Source organism: Coregonus lavaretus (genome assembly GCF_964263955.1).
Source record: "Coregonus lavaretus genome assembly, contig: HAP1_SCAFFOLD_648, whole genome shotgun sequence".
Lineage (NCBI taxonomy): Eukaryota > Metazoa > Chordata > Actinopteri > Salmoniformes > Salmonidae > Coregonus > Coregonus lavaretus.
The window spans coordinates 136168-153792 of record NW_028165728.1 but is presented as its reverse complement, the minus strand read 5'-3'; the positions used below and the strand labels follow the sequence as shown (position 1 = coordinate 153792).

The 17625-nt window shown below is 46.4% G+C and overlaps 2 protein-coding genes across 3 annotated transcripts in view; one reads left to right on the top strand and one right to left on the bottom strand.

Annotated features, from left to right (window-relative positions):
* Nucleotides 1-750, bottom strand: part of LOC311115539 (exportin-T-like) — a 57088-nt gene extending 56338 nt beyond the window's left edge. Inside the window, exon 1 of one of the 2 annotated variants that reach the window (XM_084190692.1) lies at nucleotides 600-750. The gene's annotated coding sequence lies outside the window, so the exon portion shown is untranslated. The remainder of the gene's footprint in view (nucleotides 1-599) is intronic. The other variant, XM_084190693.1, reaches the window with a different exon arrangement.
* Nucleotides 751-1350: 600 nt separating this feature from the next.
* On the top strand, nucleotides 1351-10872 carry LOC311115542 (large ribosomal subunit protein eL20). The gene is made up of 5 exons (XM_084190696.1): nucleotides 1351-1399; nucleotides 2453-2632; nucleotides 5327-5456; nucleotides 8825-8934; nucleotides 10717-10872. Exons 1-5 carry the CDS (start codon nucleotides 1382-1384, stop codon nucleotides 10807-10809), a joined length of 531 nt encoding a protein of 176 aa, XP_084046822.1. The 5' UTR covers nucleotides 1351-1381; the 3' UTR covers nucleotides 10810-10872.
* The last annotated feature ends 6753 nt before the right edge of the window (nucleotides 10873-17625 follow it).

Genomic DNA, 17625 nt, shown 5'->3' with positions numbered 1-17625 from the left:
TCGCTTTCTTGGGTACAGGAACAATTGTGGATATCTTGAAGCAAGTAGGGGTATGGATAGGGAGAGATTGAATATGTCCGTAAACACTCCAGCCAGCTGGTCTGCACATGCTCTGAGGACGCGGGATGCCGTCTGGGGCAGGCAGCCTTGCAAGGACTAATAAGCTATTTTGACCTAGTTGCCTGTTTCCCTAATATTGACTAACGTTAGCTAGTTAGCTCGCTAGCGGCTGGACAGTGGCACCGAAATACCGACTGGACATCTGTGTGTCTGGCTAGCCACTCCTCACAAAAAGTTGGGGGACACTGACACTGAGTGCTGACTCGGTCGCATAACGTTAGCTGGATAGCTAGCTAGCTTCGTTTAACTAAACAAGGTATCAACGATAAATACAGGTTTTATACTTGTATTATCAAAAAAGGGGGCTTTAGTTCGGGAATAAGTTCGATAAAGGGCTCACGTCACAACATCAAATTAGCTAGCTACGCCGACTGTTTTTCCTAGCGCATCAACAGCAGGCTTTTGCCTCAGCCCCTCACATTGCGAGGCCCGTTCAGCAAAGTAAATTCAGAAGTAAACCGATATTTATGATATCTCACCTTATCGCTAACTTTATCTCATCGTCTCACCGTCCGTCGGTACATCCCAAATGGTCAGGAATTCTCCAGAAAAGCACTTCTAGTTTGGCTGTTTAACTCGGCGAAAGGGTACAGAGCAGGAGTTTCTTCAGTCGATTTCTTACAGCGTGTCGATTAAAACGGAAATGGGGAACGTCACATCTTCGTTGGGTCACGACCACAGGAAGAAGTTCTCCCACAAAATATTTTATTTTTTCAATAAAACGTTAAAACCTTAATTTTCTTCATGACAAGTCTGCGGCTAGCTATATATTTTGGAATCCCTCTTCTGATAACAATTCCAGAAATGCTTTGAAAGGGAACACTTGACTACTCTCACAGATTGATTAGATAAATCTAATTGATTAGATATGAGGTGGTTGCACTCCTCCTCCTCTCTGATACAGCCAAAGATTGACCGTCGTTGACCATGTCAAAGATACTGCTAAAATCATAGCTAAAATATAAATAAACGTTAATAAACGATTTTTAATTAGTTTTTTTTTTTATATATATATATATATTGTAAAGTGGTTGGTCCCACTGGCTATCATAAGGTTAATGCACCAATTTGTAAGTCGCTCTGGATAAAAGACGAAAATGTAAATGTCGAAAAATGTTATTACTGCTTAATAAAGAGCTGTTTGATGGCGAGCCAATCAGAGGAGTGAAAATGATTTGATCCCGCCCCTTTTGTAGTTGACGTGCGGAAGTCTCCGCCCTACTACTTCCTCTTTCCCAGTTCGCAGTCAGCGAGAGACACCATGAAGGCGTCTGGCACAGTATGTAAAATTGTTTATTACACGTCTTTAAGTCGCAGAAAGACAGATATATCGACAGATTAGTGTACATACCGTTACAATCGTTTGATTTATGTAGTCGCATCACGCTAAGTCGATATAAATAGTTCGATTTTTCGGCTTTTATAAAAACCGAAGTCTCCGCGGCGGTAACATGGCGTCCACGTTTGCGATTTTGGACCATGTGGCCCCGATAAGAGAAACAGTGCAGCTAGCTAGGGAAAATATGTTGCAGCAGTGAACGAAACAAATTTATCCGTCTATGTATTCAGCCACCTTTCTCAAAACAATTTGTTTTCTGTACACATCATCCCAAAGTGTGTTGAAATGCCCGTGAAGTACTAGCTAACATGTATCTAATAGCCTAGATTGCTAACGTTAGTAAGCTAGTTGCAATATACCTGCCCAGGCACAGGCCACGAACGCTAGCGGGCTAACTTGGCCAGTTAGCTAGTACAAATACACATCTTATAGCTAATTATCCTCTCCAGAAACATGTTCGCACCAATCCTGAAACGAGTAGTTGGGTTGTTAAGTAAAAGTAGTAGTTGGCTATAAGTAACTAATGTCATTCAGAACTGTAAAATATCTAAGTTAACAGGCTAAGATTGGCTGGCTACCTAGCGAAAGGAATTGGTCCTGGTACATGAAGCAAACGTAATGTCGACATCCTTGCAGTTGACTGTAGGAAATGTCATGCATTGTATTAACATTTATTTTACCAATTTTTTTCTAGTTAGATTTATGAATTGCAATGCATCCTAACCCAAAGGCCATATCAAATAAATGGTATGATCTTGTCAGGTGTGCTAAAATCAACATGATGTACCTTGTCGCCTTTCTCTGATGCTGATGTGCCGTAGAAAGTGAATCCAAGGTTCAACATTTTAATACATATTCGCTATATATTTGTCTTATCCAGTATCCGTCATAGTCAAAGTTAGCAACTGGTATATTTGGCCAGCTTGTATTGTCCTATGGACGTTGTATTGCATGTTACTCACATTTCTCCCCCTCCCCGCTCCATCCTCACAGCTTAGGGAGTACAAAGTCGTTGGGCGCCTCCTGCCCTCAGCTAAGAACCCCACCCCTCCTCTGTACCGCATGAGGATCTTCGCTCCTAACCATGTGGTGGCCAAGTCTCGCTTCTGGTACTTTGTGTCCCAGCTGAGGAAGATGAAGAAGGCCAACGGAGAGACGGTCTACTGCGGCCTGGTGGGTAGCACGTTCACAGGGACAGGGTGGGCTCACTGGTGGGATGGGCCTGGTGGGTAGCACAGGGACAGGGTGGGCTCACTGGTGGGTAGCACAGGGACAGGGTGGGCTCACTGGTGGGTAGCACGTTCACAGGGACAGGGTGGGCTCACTGGTGGGATGGGCCTGGTGGGTAGCACGTTCACAGGGACAGGGTGGGATGGGCCTGGTGGCTAGCACAGGGACAGGGTGGGATGGGCCTGGTGGCTAGCACAGGGACAGGGTGGGCTCACTGGTGGGATGTGAGAAACGCATGGACGGCCAAGTTTCACCAGTATTGGATGCATATCTTCTTTTAATGTGTTTATTTTCTATTTACTGAGATTTCATTACGTGCAAATAAACTATTATATTCAGGGAATCGATGACCTCAGTGGTCTGTCTGGGAGCAAGTATTACTGTTGCACACACAGATATAAAGTAGTTTAAAGACCCTGTCCATTAGAGAGATTACAGGAGAAAAGGAACTGTTGATAAGCCTGACCGGTATTAGATTTGTATGGCGATCAGTCGCCGCATCGTTTGTCTGGTGGTACTCTCCCGTAGGCCCATTGTACCTGTAGAAATGGAAAATTAGACATTTTCAGGGTAAACATGAGTAAATGCTATGCATGCACACTGGTTTTGTCATGATACCAGAATTTTGACTTCGACACCAGGTTTAGTTTCAGGATACTCAATACCATCGCAATACTCGATTCCAAAACGATACGACTAATAAAGAAAATCGTATTAGCTAAAGTCACAGAATGGCACTTGGATCCAGATGGCTGAGCTCCGCTGCTGCTGTGGTCAATCGTTGGGTATCTTCAATATTATCACATTAGAACAGCCATGTATGCATTCATGAGTCAATTATGCAATCAATCTGACTTTGTTTTTACCAATCTAACTACATAACATAATGGTAATCATTTATTCGACAGGTAAATCTCTATTGATAAACGAATTAAATCAAAATGTAGCCTAGGTCTGTTCACAGTACAGGCGAATGCATATTATTCAATAGGAGTGTGTGCATGCGTTGAGTTATTGAGCTTATTTTAGCTGATTTCATTGGGCTGCAGATGACAAACAATCCCTTCCATTTAGGACTTATTTTATTGGCAACTGCTAGGGGAGCATTATTTTATTGTACTGATCAACATTTGCATAGAAGCAATCTCTTCTTTTATAAGTGTGCCTGTCTCTGTAAGAAAGTAATGATGTCATTGCAAGGCATAATGTGGCTGTGAAAACCAGACTGGAGGCGAGGGAGACTTTGTGGCTGTGGCATCTAGTGAAAACCAGACTGGAGGCGAGTGAGACTTTGTGGCTGTGGAATCTAGTGAAAACCAGACTGGAGGCGAGTGAGACTTTGTGGCTGTGGAATCTAGTGAAAACCAGACTGGAGGCGAGGGAGACTTTGTGGCTGTGGAATCTAGTGAAAACCAGACTGGAGGCGAGTGAGACTTTGTGGCTGTGGAATCTAGTGAAAACCAGACTGGAGGCGAGGGAGACTTTGTGGCTGTGGAATCTAGTGAAAACCAGACTGGAGGCAAGGGAGACTTTGTGGCTGTGGAATCTAGTGAAAACCAGACTGGAGGCGAGTGAGACTTTGTGGCTGTGGAATCTAGTGAAAACCAGACTGGAGGCGAGTGAGACTTTGTGGCTGTGGAATCTAGTGAAAACCAGACTGGAGGCGAGGGAGACTTTGTGGCTGTGGAATCTAGTGAAAACCAGACTGGAGGCGAGGGAGACTTTGTGGCTGTGGAATCTAGTGAAAACCAGACTGGAGGCGAGGGAGACTTTGTGGCTGTGGAATCTAGTGAAAACCAGACTGGAGGCGAGGGAGACTTTGTGGGAGACTAAGTGAATGAGTTTTTGGTGTTGATGTAGACTAAGTGATTTAATAACATTTTTGATGACAATCAGCTTTGAAATCAGCATATTTTGCTTTATGGTTTGCGTATTATCACAAAGTACTAGGGTAGTATATTGGTGTTACTTCAGCTGTAAACTAGCGTTAGCCTACAATTAAAGATGGATGAGATCGGTATTGTAAAAGTGTTCGAGCCTGTATGGACATTGTTTTGCGAACAGTTAACATTTTCTATATGCCGTGTTGCATTATTCAAATGTTAATTTCTGTGCAGCGTTAAATCCATTTGCTCTTCACGCTGTAAAGGGGCTGCGCTGATAGACTTGAACCTCTCAATCGCGCGAGACCCATTTTGACAGAGGTACAGAGTGTAACAAAATGCTAGTACCGGACCGTTTTGTTATATGTACTTCATCTTTATCCCACTGGCCTGTAGGTGTCAGTCAGGTTAAACCTTACAGAATGAGACAACTTCCTGTTTACCATTTAGGTGTCAGTCACGTTAAACCTTACAGAATGAGACAACTTCCTGTTTACCATTTAGGTGTCAGTCAGGTTAAACCTTACAGAGTTAGACAACTTCCTGTTTACCATTTAGGTGTCAGTCAGGTTAAACCTTACAGAGTTAGACAACTTCCTGTTTACCATTTAGGTGTCAGTCAGGTTAAACCTTACAGAGTTAGACAACTTCCTGTTTACCATGTAGGTGTCAGTCAGGAAGTTGTCTCATTCTGTAAAGTTGAACCTTTCTTGTCTAATGATACCTCTTGTTTCCCCCCCACCTCTTGTCTCAGGTGCACGAGAAGACTCCTCTGAAGGTGAAGAACTTTGGCATCTGGTTGCGTTACGACTCCCGTAGTGGAACCCACAACATGTACAGAGAATACAGAGACCTGACCACCTCTGCAGCCGTCACCCAGTGCTGTAAGTACGCCCCGCTGTGGCCCCGTGTCCTGTAGTCTGTCTGACCACCTCTGCAGCCGTCACCCAGTGCTGTAAGTACGCCCCGCTGTGGCCCCGTGTCCTGCAGTCTTCCAGGCCTGGAGTACACTGGATTAACCCATTGATGCAGTCTTTCGGGCCTGTGGTACACTGGATTAACCCATTGATGCAGTCTTTCGGGCCTGTGGTACACTGGATTAACCCATTGATGCATTGGACAGACATTTTAAGATCTGTGATCATTATTAGATGGTTCCTTTATGATAGATGTTAGTAAAAAAAAAAAAACGAAACTTGTATCTGCTGTAGATCTGTAGAGTTAACGGTGTAAATGTTGAGCTAGCACAATGTGCATTGGGACGCAGCAAACAATTTAGGCAACAGGGATCTTGATCCAGGAGGTGGTTGATTATCTCTCCTTTAACCAAGAGGCTTGATCTTGACGTCTAACACTTAGCTAGCAAACCAAATGAATGGCTGGAGCCCTGGTTGGAGATAATTTACAATCCTACTGTGTATAATCTTGTCACGTGTCAGAAATCAAACCATCAGAACCTCGTTGCCTTTCACCAGCTACACGTGCTAATGGAAAGTGAAACCACGGTTCTACGATCCACTCTTAAAAGCTTTGAGACGTGTACTTGACGTGACCTCCCAAAGGTCTACGATAACCTGCATGTACCTGACGTGACCTCCCAAAGTAGTATAATTTGTCTGATTCTTTGTAATTAATGGTGTGGGAATCATTAATTTTATTTTGTAAAGTGGTTTCTTGCATCAAACAATACATTTTCAGTCACCTCCTTGTCTGAAGTCAATAAACAGATTAATGTCAATCCCTACATATTTTTTCTTTCTTCCAAAAGTCGGTGTACACAGCCTCTGTGTTCACAGTAAACGCGCGCCGGAAGTTGCACAGATTTTTCACAAAGTTCAAGTGTGAGCTCAGCAGACCTGAAATTTGCTCAGTGCCGGGGGAAAAAATAGAGGAGACATTGCTTAATTTGCCCTCCTTAAAGGTCCTGATAGAACTTTCTTGAGGGTAAATAGTAACTTGGCCTGTCTTCCAGGAGGGCAGTTGGGTGGCATTGGCCTGTCTTCCAGGAGGGCAGTTGGGTGGCATTGGCCTGTCTTCCGGGAGGGCAGTTGGGTGGCATTGGCCTGTCTTCCAGGAGGCCAGTTGGGTGGCATTGGCCTGTCTTCCAGGAGGGCAGTTGGGTGGCATTGGCCTGTCTTCCAGGAGGGCAGTTGGGTGGCATTGGCCTGTCTTCCAGGAGGGCAGTTGGGTGGCATTGGCCTGTCTTCCAGGAGGCCAGTTGGGTGGCATTGGCCTGTCTTCCAGGAGGCCAGTTGGGTGGCATTGGCCTGTCTTCCAGGAGGGCAGTTGGGTGGCATTGGCCTGTCGTCCAGGAGGGCAGTTGGGTGGCATTGGCCTGTCTTCCAGGAGGGCAGTTGGGTGGCATTGGCCTGTCTTCCAGGAGGCCAGTTGGGTGGCATTGGCCTGTCTTCCAGGAGGCCAGTTGGGTGGCATTGGCCTGTCTTCCAGGAGAGCAGTTGGGTGGCATTGGCCTGTCTTCCAGGAGGGCAGTTGGGTGGCATTGGCCTGTCTTCCAGGAGGGCAGTTGGGTGGCATTGGCCTGTCTTCCAGGAGGCCAGTTGGGTGGCATTGGCCTGTCTTCCAGGAGGCCAGTTGGGTGGCATTGGCCTGTCTTCCAGGAGGGCAGTTGGGTGGCATTGGCCTGTCTTCCAGGAGGGCAGTTGGGTGGCATTGGCCTGTCTTCCAGGAGGGCAGTTGGGTGGCATTGGCCTGTCTTCCGGGAGGGCAGTTGGGTGGCATTGGCCTGTCTTCCAGGAGGGCAGTTGGGTGGCATTGGCCTGTCTTCCAGGAGGGCAGTTGGGTGGCATTGGCCTGTCTTCCAGGAGGGCAGTTGGGTGGCATTGGCCTGTCTTCCAGGAGGCCAGTTGGGTGGCATTGGCCTGTCTTCCAGGAGGCCAGTTGGGTGGCATTGGCCTGTCTTCCAGGAGGCCAGTTGGGTGGCATTGGCCTGTCGTCCAGGAGGGCAGTTGGGTGGCATTGGCCTGTCTTCCAGGAGGGCAGTTGGGTGGCATTGGCCTGTCTTCCAGGAGGCCAGTTGGGTGGCATTGGCCTGTCTTCCAGGAGGCCAGTTGGGTGGCATTGGCCTGTCTTCCAGGAGAGCAGTTGGGTGGCATTGGCCTGTCTTCCAGGAGGGCAGTTGGGTGGCATTGGCCTGTCTTCCAGGAGGGCAGTTGGGTGGCATTGGCCTGTCTTCCAGGAGGCCAGTTGGGTGGCATTGGCCTGTCTTCCAGGAGGCCAGTTGGGTGGCATTGGCCTGTCTTCCAGGAGGGCAGTTGGGTGGCATTGGCCTGTCTTCCAGGAGGGCAGTTGGGTGGCATTGGCCTGTCTTCCAGGAGGGCAGTTGGGTGGCATTGGCCTGTCTTCCAGGAGGCCAGTTGGGTGGCATTGGCCTGTCTTCCAGGAGGGCAGTTGGGTGGCATTGGCCTGTCTTCCAGGAGGGCAGTTGGGTGGCATTGGCCTGTCTTCCAGGAGGGCAGTTGGGTGGCATTGGCCTGTCTTCCAGGAGGCCAGTTGGGTGGCATTGGCCTGTCTTCCAGGAGGGCAGTTGGGTGGTATTGGCCTGTCTTCCAGGAGGCCAGTTGGGTGGCATTGACCTGTCTTCCAGGAGGGCAGTTGGGTGGCATTGGCCTGTCTTCCAGGAGGCCAGTTGGGTGGCATTGGCCTGTCTTCCAGGAGGGCAGTTGGGTGGCATTGGCCTGTCTTCCGGGAGGGCAGTTGGGTGGCATTGGCCTGTCTTCCGGGAGGGCAGTTGGGTGGCATTGGCCTGTCTTCCGGGAGGGCAGTTGGGTGGCATTGGCCTGTCTTCCGGGAGGCCAGTTGGGTGGCATTGGCCTGTCTTCCGGGAGGCCAGTTGGGTGGCATTGGCCTGTCTTCCGGGAGGCCAGTTGGGTGGCATTGGCCTGTCTTCCGGGAGGCCAGTTGGGTGGCATTGGCCTGTCTTCCGGGAGGGCAGTTGGGTGGCATTGGCCTGTCTTCCGGGAGGGCAGTTGGGTGGCATTGGCCTGTCTTCCGGGAGGGCAGTTGGGTGGCATTGGCCTGTCTTCCGGGAGGGCAGTTGGGTGGCATTGGCCTGTCTTCCGGGAGGGCAGTTGGGTGGCATTGGCCTGTCTTCCGGGAGGGCAGTTGGGTGGCATTGGCCTGTCTTCCAGGAGGGCAGTTGGGTGGCATTGGCCTGTCTTCCAGGAGGGCAGTTGGGTGGCATTGTCACGGCGCTGTGTTTATTTTTTAACGTTTGTCCCCCCGTGTTCTCCAGATCGTGACATGGGTGCTCGCCATCGTGCCCGTGCTCACTCCATCCACATCATGAAGGTCCAGGAGATCGCTGCCAACAAATGCCGCAGACCTGCCATCAAGCAGTTCCACGTAAGTCAACACACACCATATATCAATTACTGTTGGTGCTTTATTAATTATGTTTTTAGATATGTTTTACAAATTAAAAATGAAAAGCCGATATACTTGAGTCAGTAAGTATTCAACCCCTTTTTTTTTTTTATGGCAAGCCTAATCAATAAGTTAAAGAGTACAACTTTGCTTAACTAGTCACATAATAAGTTGCATGGACTTACTGTGTGGAGTAATGGGGTTGAATGACTACCTCATCTCTGTACTCCACACATAGAATTATCTGTAAGGTCCCTCAGTCGAGCAGTGAATTACAAACACAGATTCAACCACAAAGCTCAGGGGGGTTTTCTAATGTCTGGCGAAGAAGGGCCCCTATTGGTGGATAATAATAATATATTGGGAGATGGGTAGAAATAAATACAAAAGGTAGACATTGACTATCCCTTTGCAAATGGTGAAGTTATTAATAACACTTTTGATGGTGTATCAGAATAAAAAATATTCAAAAATGTGCATCCTGTTTGCAACAAGGCACCAAAGTAAAAAAAAATGAAAAAATGTGGCAAAGAAATTAACTTTGTCCTGAATACATTTGACATTTTAGTCCTTTTAGCAGTAAGAGCGATTTACAGGAGCAATTAGGGTTAAGTGCCTTGCTCAAGGGCACATCGACAGATTTTTCACCTAGTCGACTCAGGGGGTTGAATACTTAACTAATCAACATATATTAGTGTTTTATTTCTTTGTAACCAATGTTTAGAATATTTCTTCCACTTTGACATTAAGAGTATTCTGTGTAGACCGTTGACAAAAAAACAATTTGAATCCCACTTTTTAACATAACAAAAAGTCAATGGTGTGAATAGTTTCTAAAGGCTAGGTGAAATATCTGTCGATGTGCCCTTGAGCAAGGCACTTAACCCCAATTGCTCCTGTAAGTCGCTCTGGATAAGAGCGTCTGCTAATTGACTCCGTATGTAAATGGTATTGTGAGTGTATAGTAATGCCAAGTGTATTGTGTCTTGCTGTTAAACTGAGTATAATGTACCACGGTGTCTTGCTGTTAAACTGAGTATAATGTACCACGGTGTCTTGCTGTTAAACTGAGTATAATGTACCACGGTGTCTTGCTGTTTAAGTGAGTATAATGTACCGCGGTGTCTTGCTGTTTAACTGAGTATAATGTACCACGGTGTCTTGCTGTTTAACTGAGTATAATGTACCGCGGTGTCTTGCTGTTAAACTGAGTATAATGTACCGCGGTGTCTTGCTGTTTAACTGAGTATAATGTACCGCAGGTCTCTCTCTGGTCTGGCTCTCTTATCGGTCAGCTCCGGATAAAAACCTGCCAGACAAAACACCAGATTCCTCTTCCAGATTTTAATGTTCCCAGTCTTAAAACCTGGCGGTTTAGAACCTGGATACATGCTCATGCTACAGTCTGTAAAATGATGTTGGTGTTGTAAATTCAATGTCTAACCTCTAACCCCTTGTTGTATATATTTCTACGAGGTTTTAAAATGATTGTAGCTATGTAGGTTTCTGCTGTTCAAATAAACCCAGCTAGTGTTAGCATGGCGGCGGCGGCTGCGAAGTGAGCCTTGTTTTCCTAATGGAAATGCTAGGAGCTCGGATGCAATCATTTTTAACGTTTCAAAACGTTGTTGTTCAATTATTGCATCTGAGCTCCTTTGCGTTCTGCTCCGCTAGCCAGCGCCTCGCCGAACCAGGCGTGCATTTCTTCTGCCTCCCCAGATGAAATAACATGCCTAAACATCTCTTGTCCTCCTCCTTTAGGACTCCAAGATCAAGTTCCCGCTGCCCCACAGGGTCCTGCGTCGTCAGCACAAACCCCGCTTCACCACCAAGAGACCAAACACCTTCTTCTAAAAGGAAATAACCTTGTTTTCACTTCGTGCGGGAGAATAAAAATTTTGAATGATAGAAAAGCCATTTTGTTTGAGTTTACATTTTTTTCATTGTTTGGCAAATAATTGATTTGTGTTACTTCTGGCCTGCAGTTTGACGTGAATGATGGAACTAATTCTCTGAACCACAAGTTGGATTGCAAAATGTTTTGCAGGAGGGGGAAATTGTTTGTCAGTGGATATTATGCGAGCAGTTATCAGTAAACATTCAGAAATGTTGAGAGAATATTTAGGCCGTGCCACAGATTTGCTACAAACCAGCCCCTAATTACGGCTTTATAATGACCATTTACAAAGAATATGTATTCCATATGAGTGCTGATCAATATGAAAGATTAAAAGTTGCCAAACATAACATGGTTGAGCTCATCTGGACCGTCTGTGGGTTGGTTCATCCATTGACCTGGAAGGGTCCATTTTGCCCCCCCCTTTCTAGTAGAAGCTCACATTTGAAGTTTTTTTGCGTTTTGTTCAAAGTAGTTTCACACCACTAACATTTGTAAAGAAACATTGACGTATGAAGAAAAAAAGTATGAACAAATTAAAATAATGTATGCACTCAAGAGTAAGTCGCTCTGGATAAGAGCGTCTGCTAAATGACTTAAATGTAAAGAAACCATACCGTTAGTCCTGTGTTTGCTGTACATTTCTTTACATGTACTTCATGTTTGTGGCACATACAGGACACACCTTCTACATGTCTTTTAATGTCCAGTAATTTGGCGCCATCTTGTGGTCTGCGGTGGTTCGAGCGCTTCAACATCACAGGACTTCACTGGACCCTCAGGTGGTAGTCTGAGGTACCGCGTTTATAGATGGTTTGCCGTCTTAAAAATTCGGTTAAGTACCGTACAAATCTTACGGTAAGTTGGATGAAACGGGCTGTCTATTCGATAAAATAAGCGGAAAGTTATTCTCAATTGAAATTGTTCAACTTCCAACCTACATGGAAGGTTTCATGCCTTTCATTAGCAGATGAGACGAAATCCGACGTACATTTATTTTGCTCAACTCAGACCTTAAATCCAGCGTGACGTTATGTTCTGTGTCAGTTTCTTCCATTCGGACTTGCTTTTAGGTTGGTCAATGTGTCACGACATGTATGCTGACATGCTTAAACCAGTGCACGGCAATATGAATTGTCTACAATCTCATGTGGGTAAAGGAGGCCTGTAGATATCAGTGGCAGTCAATGCCCAGGCATGCAGCAGTAGGCGTACAGTGTTGGCTGAGGGGAGAGCACACTTATTGTTGCGTGGTGACAGATGCAATGGAACACCAGTTTAATACTGCTTTATTCCCCCAGGTTTCCATGTGGTCCCAGATAGCATGGTCCTGACTGACCTCTGACCTCTCTGTAAAGCCCTTCTGAAACCCTCACAACATCAGGTTGACGTAACCGTAATACCCTGATGTGTTTTATCTACACTGAACGAAAATATAAACGCAACGTGCAACAATTTAAAATATTTTAATGAGTTACAGTTCATATAAGCACATCAGTCAATTGAAATAAATAAATTGGGCCCTAATCTATGGATTTCACATGACTGGGAATACAGATATGCATCTGTTGGTCACAGGTACCGTGTAAAAAAAGAAAAGAAAAAGAAAAGTGGGGCATGGATCAGAAATCCAGTCGTTGTCTGGTGTGACCATTTGCCTCATGCGGTGCAACATCTCCTTCGCATAGAGTTGATCAGGCTGTTGATTGTGGGAACTGGAACATGCTGTCGTACGCGTTGATCCAGAGCATCCCAAACATGCTCAACGGGTGACATGTCTGGTGAGAATGCAGGCCATGGAAGAACTTGGAAATGTTCAGCTTCCACATGGGGCCATACATTATCATGCTAAAACATGAGGTGATGGCGGCGGATGAATGGTACGACAATGGGCCTCAGGATCTCGTCACGGTATCTCTGTGCATTCAAACTGCCATCGATAAAATGCAATTGTGTTTGTTGTCCGTAGCTTATGCCTGCCCATACCATAACCCCACCACCACCATGGGGCACTCTGTTCACAACGTTGACATCAGCAAACCGCTCGCCCACACAACGCCATACACGCTGTCTGCCATCTGCCCGGTACAGTTGAAACCGGGATTCATCTGTGAAGGGCACACTTCTCCAGCGTGCCAGTGGCCATCGAAGGTGAGCATTTGCTCACTGAAGTCGGTTACGACAACTTACTGCAGTCAGGTCAAGACCCTGGTGAGGACTACGAGCACGCAGATGAGCTTCCCTGAGACGGTTTCTGACCGTTTGTGCAGAAATTCTTTGGTTGTGCAAACCCACAATTTAATCAACTGTCTGGGTGGCTGGTCTCAGACGATCCCGCAGGTAAAGAAGCCGGATGTGGAGGTCCTGGGCTGGCGTGGTTACACCTGGTCTGTGGTTGTGAGGCCGGTTGGACGTACTGCCAAAACGTTGGAGGCGGCTTATGGTATATAAATTAACATTAAATTATCTGGCAACAGCTCTGGTGGACATTCCTGCAGTCAGCATGCCAATTGCACGCTCCCTCAAAACTTGAGACATCTGTGACATTGTGTTGTGTGACAAAACTGCACATTTTACAGTGGCCTTTTATTCTCCCCAGCACAAGGTGCACATGTGTAATGATTATGCTGTTTAATCAGCAACTTGACATGCCACCCCTGTCAAGTGGATGGATTATCTTGGCAAAGGAGAAATTATCACTAACAGGGATTTAAACACATTTGTGCCGAAAATAAGAGAAAAACGTTTTTTGTGAGTATGGGACATTTCTGGGATCTTTTTATTTCAGCTCATGAAACATGGGACCAACACGTTACATGTTACGTCTCTATTCTAGTTCAGTGTATGTAGCACCAAGCTGTGGTGACATGTTCCTTTTTCCAGATAAAAACATCCCCCTGTCTGTGTGGGAGGAGGTATGCTGTTAATCAGAGCGACCATCAGGAGGCAGAACCACAACACTCAGGCTGCCTCCAAAACAGCCTCCTTTTCCTATGGGCCCTGGTCTAAAGTAGTGCACTATATAGGGAATAGGGTGCCATTCTCTGGTCTAAAGTAGTGCACTATATAGGGAATAGGGTGCCATTCTCTGGTCTAAAGTAGTGCACTATATAGGGAATAGGGTGCCATTCTCTGGTCTAAAGTAGTGCACTATATAGGGAATAGGGTGCCATTCTCTGGTCTAAAGTAGTGCACTATATAGGGAATAGGGTGCCATTCTCTGGTCTAAAGTAGTGCACTATATAGGGAATAGGGTGCCATTCTCTGGTCTAAAGTAGTGCACTATATAAAGGAATAGGGTGCCATTCTCTGGTCTAAAGTAGTGCACTATATAGGGAATAGGGTGCCATTCTCTGGTCTAAAGTAGTGCACTATATAGGGAATAGGGTGCCATTCTCTGGTCTAAAGTAGTGCACTATATAGGGAATAGGGTGCCATTCTCTGGTCTAAAGTAGTGCACTATATAGGGAATAGGGTGCCATTCTCTGGTCTAAAGTAGTGCACTATATAGGGAATAGGGTGCCATTCTCTGGTCTAAAGTAGTGCACTATATAGGGAATAGGGTGCCATTCTCTGGTCTAAAGTAGTGCACTATATAGGGAATAGGGTGCCATTCTCTGGTCTAAAGTAGTGCACTATATAGGGAATAGGGTGCCATTCTCTGGTCTAAAGTAGTGCACTATATAGGGAATAGGGTGCCATTCTCTGGTCTAAAGTAGTGCACTATATAGGGAATAGGGTGCCATTCTCTGGTCTAAAGTAGTGCACTATATAGGGAATAGGGTGCCATTCTCTGGTCTAAAGTAGGGCTCTATATAGGGATTAGGGTGCCATTCTCTGGTCTAAAGTAGGGCTCTATATAGGGGGTAGGGTGTAATTTGGGACAGCGTATTGGCCTCTCGGTGTAGATTTCTTTCAACTGCTCTAAAAATCACACTCGGTTGTCTTTGTTTAAAACATATTTGAAGCTGGGCTGAAACTGCTGGGTATCTGAAGTCTTTTTTTCTCTTCTGTCTACTTAAACCTGTTTATTTCAATCCAAGGCTTTTTCATCCAGATCCCTGAGACCTTGTTGAAAACCAATCCACTCACACCAGCTCATTTTGGTCCGAACCGCTACATTTCCCACAGCCTGGTGGGGTGCTTTTCATAAATGGGGCGGGGGGCAGGTAGGACGAGTCCAGCGAGTGAGGCTACGTCTGCCTTGGCAGGATATCCTTTGAAACAATAATCCCTGGTAATTTCTCTGGTAGGGAGTGGCCCTCCGTGCATCTAATCTACCAGATGTTTCCCACGCTACGCTGAGCTGAGGGCACAGTGATTTCCCTGCTGGGTAGCAGTCCGACTCCGGCCAGCTGTACCCCTCTCGCTCTCTCTGTCTCTCTCTCTGTCTCTCTCTCTCTCTCTCTCTCTCTCTCTCTCTCTCTCTCTCTCTCTCTCTCTCTGTCTCTCTGTCTCTGTCTCTGTCTCTGTCTCTGTCTCTGTCTCTGTCTCTGTCTCTGTCTCTGTCTCTGTCTCTCTCTCTCTCTCTCTCTCTCTCCCTCTCTGTCTCTGTCTCTCTGTCTCTGTCTCTGTCTCTCTCTCTCTCTCTGTCTCTCTCTCTGTCTCTGTCTCTCTCTCTGTCTCTGTCACTGTCTGTCTGTGTCTGTCTGTGTTTCACTTACGTCAGACAGTGTTTCCAAACACTCACCTGGAATATTGATGACTCATGGCTCTCTGTCTTCCTGGACTGTTAATGAGATGATGTCCCGTACTTGGCCCAGCGGTCTGGCCGTCGACTTAGGGGTCTGGCAGGTCTGTAGAGTTAGTCTAATCAGCAGTCTGGCCGTCGACTTAGGGGTCTGGCAGTGTAGAACCAACTGCCCAGCGGTCTGGCCGTAGACTTAGGGGTCTGGCAGTGTAGAACCAACTGCCCAGCGGTCTGGCCGTAGACTTAGGGGTCTGGCAGTGTAGAACCAACTGCCCAGCGGTCTGGCCGTCGACTCAGGGGTCTGGCAGTGTAGAACCAACTGCCCAGCGGTCTGGCCGTCGACTCAGGGGTCTGGCAGTGTAGAACCAACTGCCCAGCGGTCTGGCCGTAGACTCAGGGGTCTGGCAGTATAGAACCAACTGCCCAGCGGTCTGGCCGTAGACTCAGGGGTCTGGCAGTGTAGAACCAACAGCGTTTTCATCTGAATCATAGACAACAGAAATGATGCTTTGTGCATTACACCACAGTCCTCTGTAGCTCAGCTGGTAGAGCACGGCGCTTGTAACGCCAAGGTAGTGGGTTCGATCCCCGGGACCACCCATACACACACAAAAAAAAAAAAAATGCATGCACGCATGACTGTAAGTCGCTTTGGATAAAAGCGTCTGCTAAATGGCATATTATTATTATTATTATACAAGGAACATACACAGTCATTGGCTCGTTGGAGTCTATTCCAGATTGATGTCAGTTGGCCAGTCATTGGCTCGTTGGAGTCTATTCCAGATTGATGTCAGTTGGCCAGTCATTGGCTCGTTGGAGTCTATTCCAGATTGATGTCAGTTGGCCTGAGTGGAGGCGTATGAATACAGAGACACGGACTGAGGTGAAGTGTCCCTAAGTGCTGCTAACCAAGCAGAACAGTGGAGTGGTTCGGTCTGACACGTCTGTGCTGGGGTCTAGTTTATTGGGATCACGCAAAATCAAATCAAATGTATTTTATAGAGCCGTTTTTACATCAGCAGATGTCACAAAGTGCTTATACAGAAACTCAGCCTAAAACCCCAAACAGCAAGCGATGTAGAAGCTCCTGTCCTGTCAACCCCTAACAACACCGTAGTGCCCCTGCCGTTTCTCCTCTCCTGTCCTCTCCTTTCTCAGTAGTCTGTTCCCAGTTCTCCCCTAATTATTTATCCGGTCCTGTTTTCCCAACCAGCGGGAATGACCGGATCCCTCAGAATTCCAGCCAGTTTGGAAATTGGATCAAGCGTCCGCCAAGAGGCCTTTGTGTGTTCAGCTTCCTGCCTGTCAAAATAAGAGCCGTTTATTTGTCCGTAGAGGTGTTTTTTAAAGAAACCTTCTGCAGCTACATCAGAGAACGTTGGCCTGCCTGCCTAACCATTCTCTGCAGCCTGCCTGCCTAACCATTCTCTGCAGCCTGCCTGCCTAACCATTCTCTGCAGCCTGCCTGCCTAACCATTCTCTGCAGCCTGCCTGCCTAACCATTCTCTGCAGCCTGCCTGCCTAACCATTCTCTGCAGCCTGCCTGCCTAACCATTCTCTGCAGCCTGCCTGCCTAACCATTCTCTGCAGCCTGCCTGCCAGGCCAGATGCAGTATGTTGGCTAACTTGCCTAACCATCATTTTGTCTCCTCTAAGATTCTGTTGCAGTAAATGTTTAAATGTAAAATGTGTATTCTTGCTAGGTAAACATATACTCAACAGTGCAAAGTATTTTGAAAACATGTACTAGACCAGGGATCGTCAGCTAGATTCAGCCGTGGGCCGATCTTGTCTTGAGCGGATGGTGAGGGGGCCGGAACACAATTACAAAGAATTTGTAGACTGCAAGAAGCCCAAGCAGATATAATATTAGACTAAAACATAATCATTTCAAACCTTGCTTACGTTTGCATACGATCGCATATACAGCATCTCTCTATTATGTGTGGGAATACTTTGGAACACATTTATAAAATTAACATCACTTGGAGCTGATTGGCTGGTGCTTCTACAGTCTATGTCCAACAATAAAAAATAATATATATATATTTTTTTATTAATAATATATATTTTTTTAGTT

What these genes read in the sequence shown, in the direction of transcription:
- LOC311115542 (XM_084190696.1), top strand. An exon ending in AGACGGTCTACTGCGGCCTG is followed by an intron (nt 2,633 to 5,326) that starts GTGGGTAGCACG and finishes CTCTTGTCTCAG; the next exon opens with GTGCACGAGAAGACTCCTCT. An exon ending in TGCAGCCGTCACCCAGTGCT is followed by an intron (nt 5,457 to 8,824) that starts GTAAGTACGCCC and finishes CGTGTTCTCCAG; the next exon opens with ATCGTGACATGGGTGCTCGC.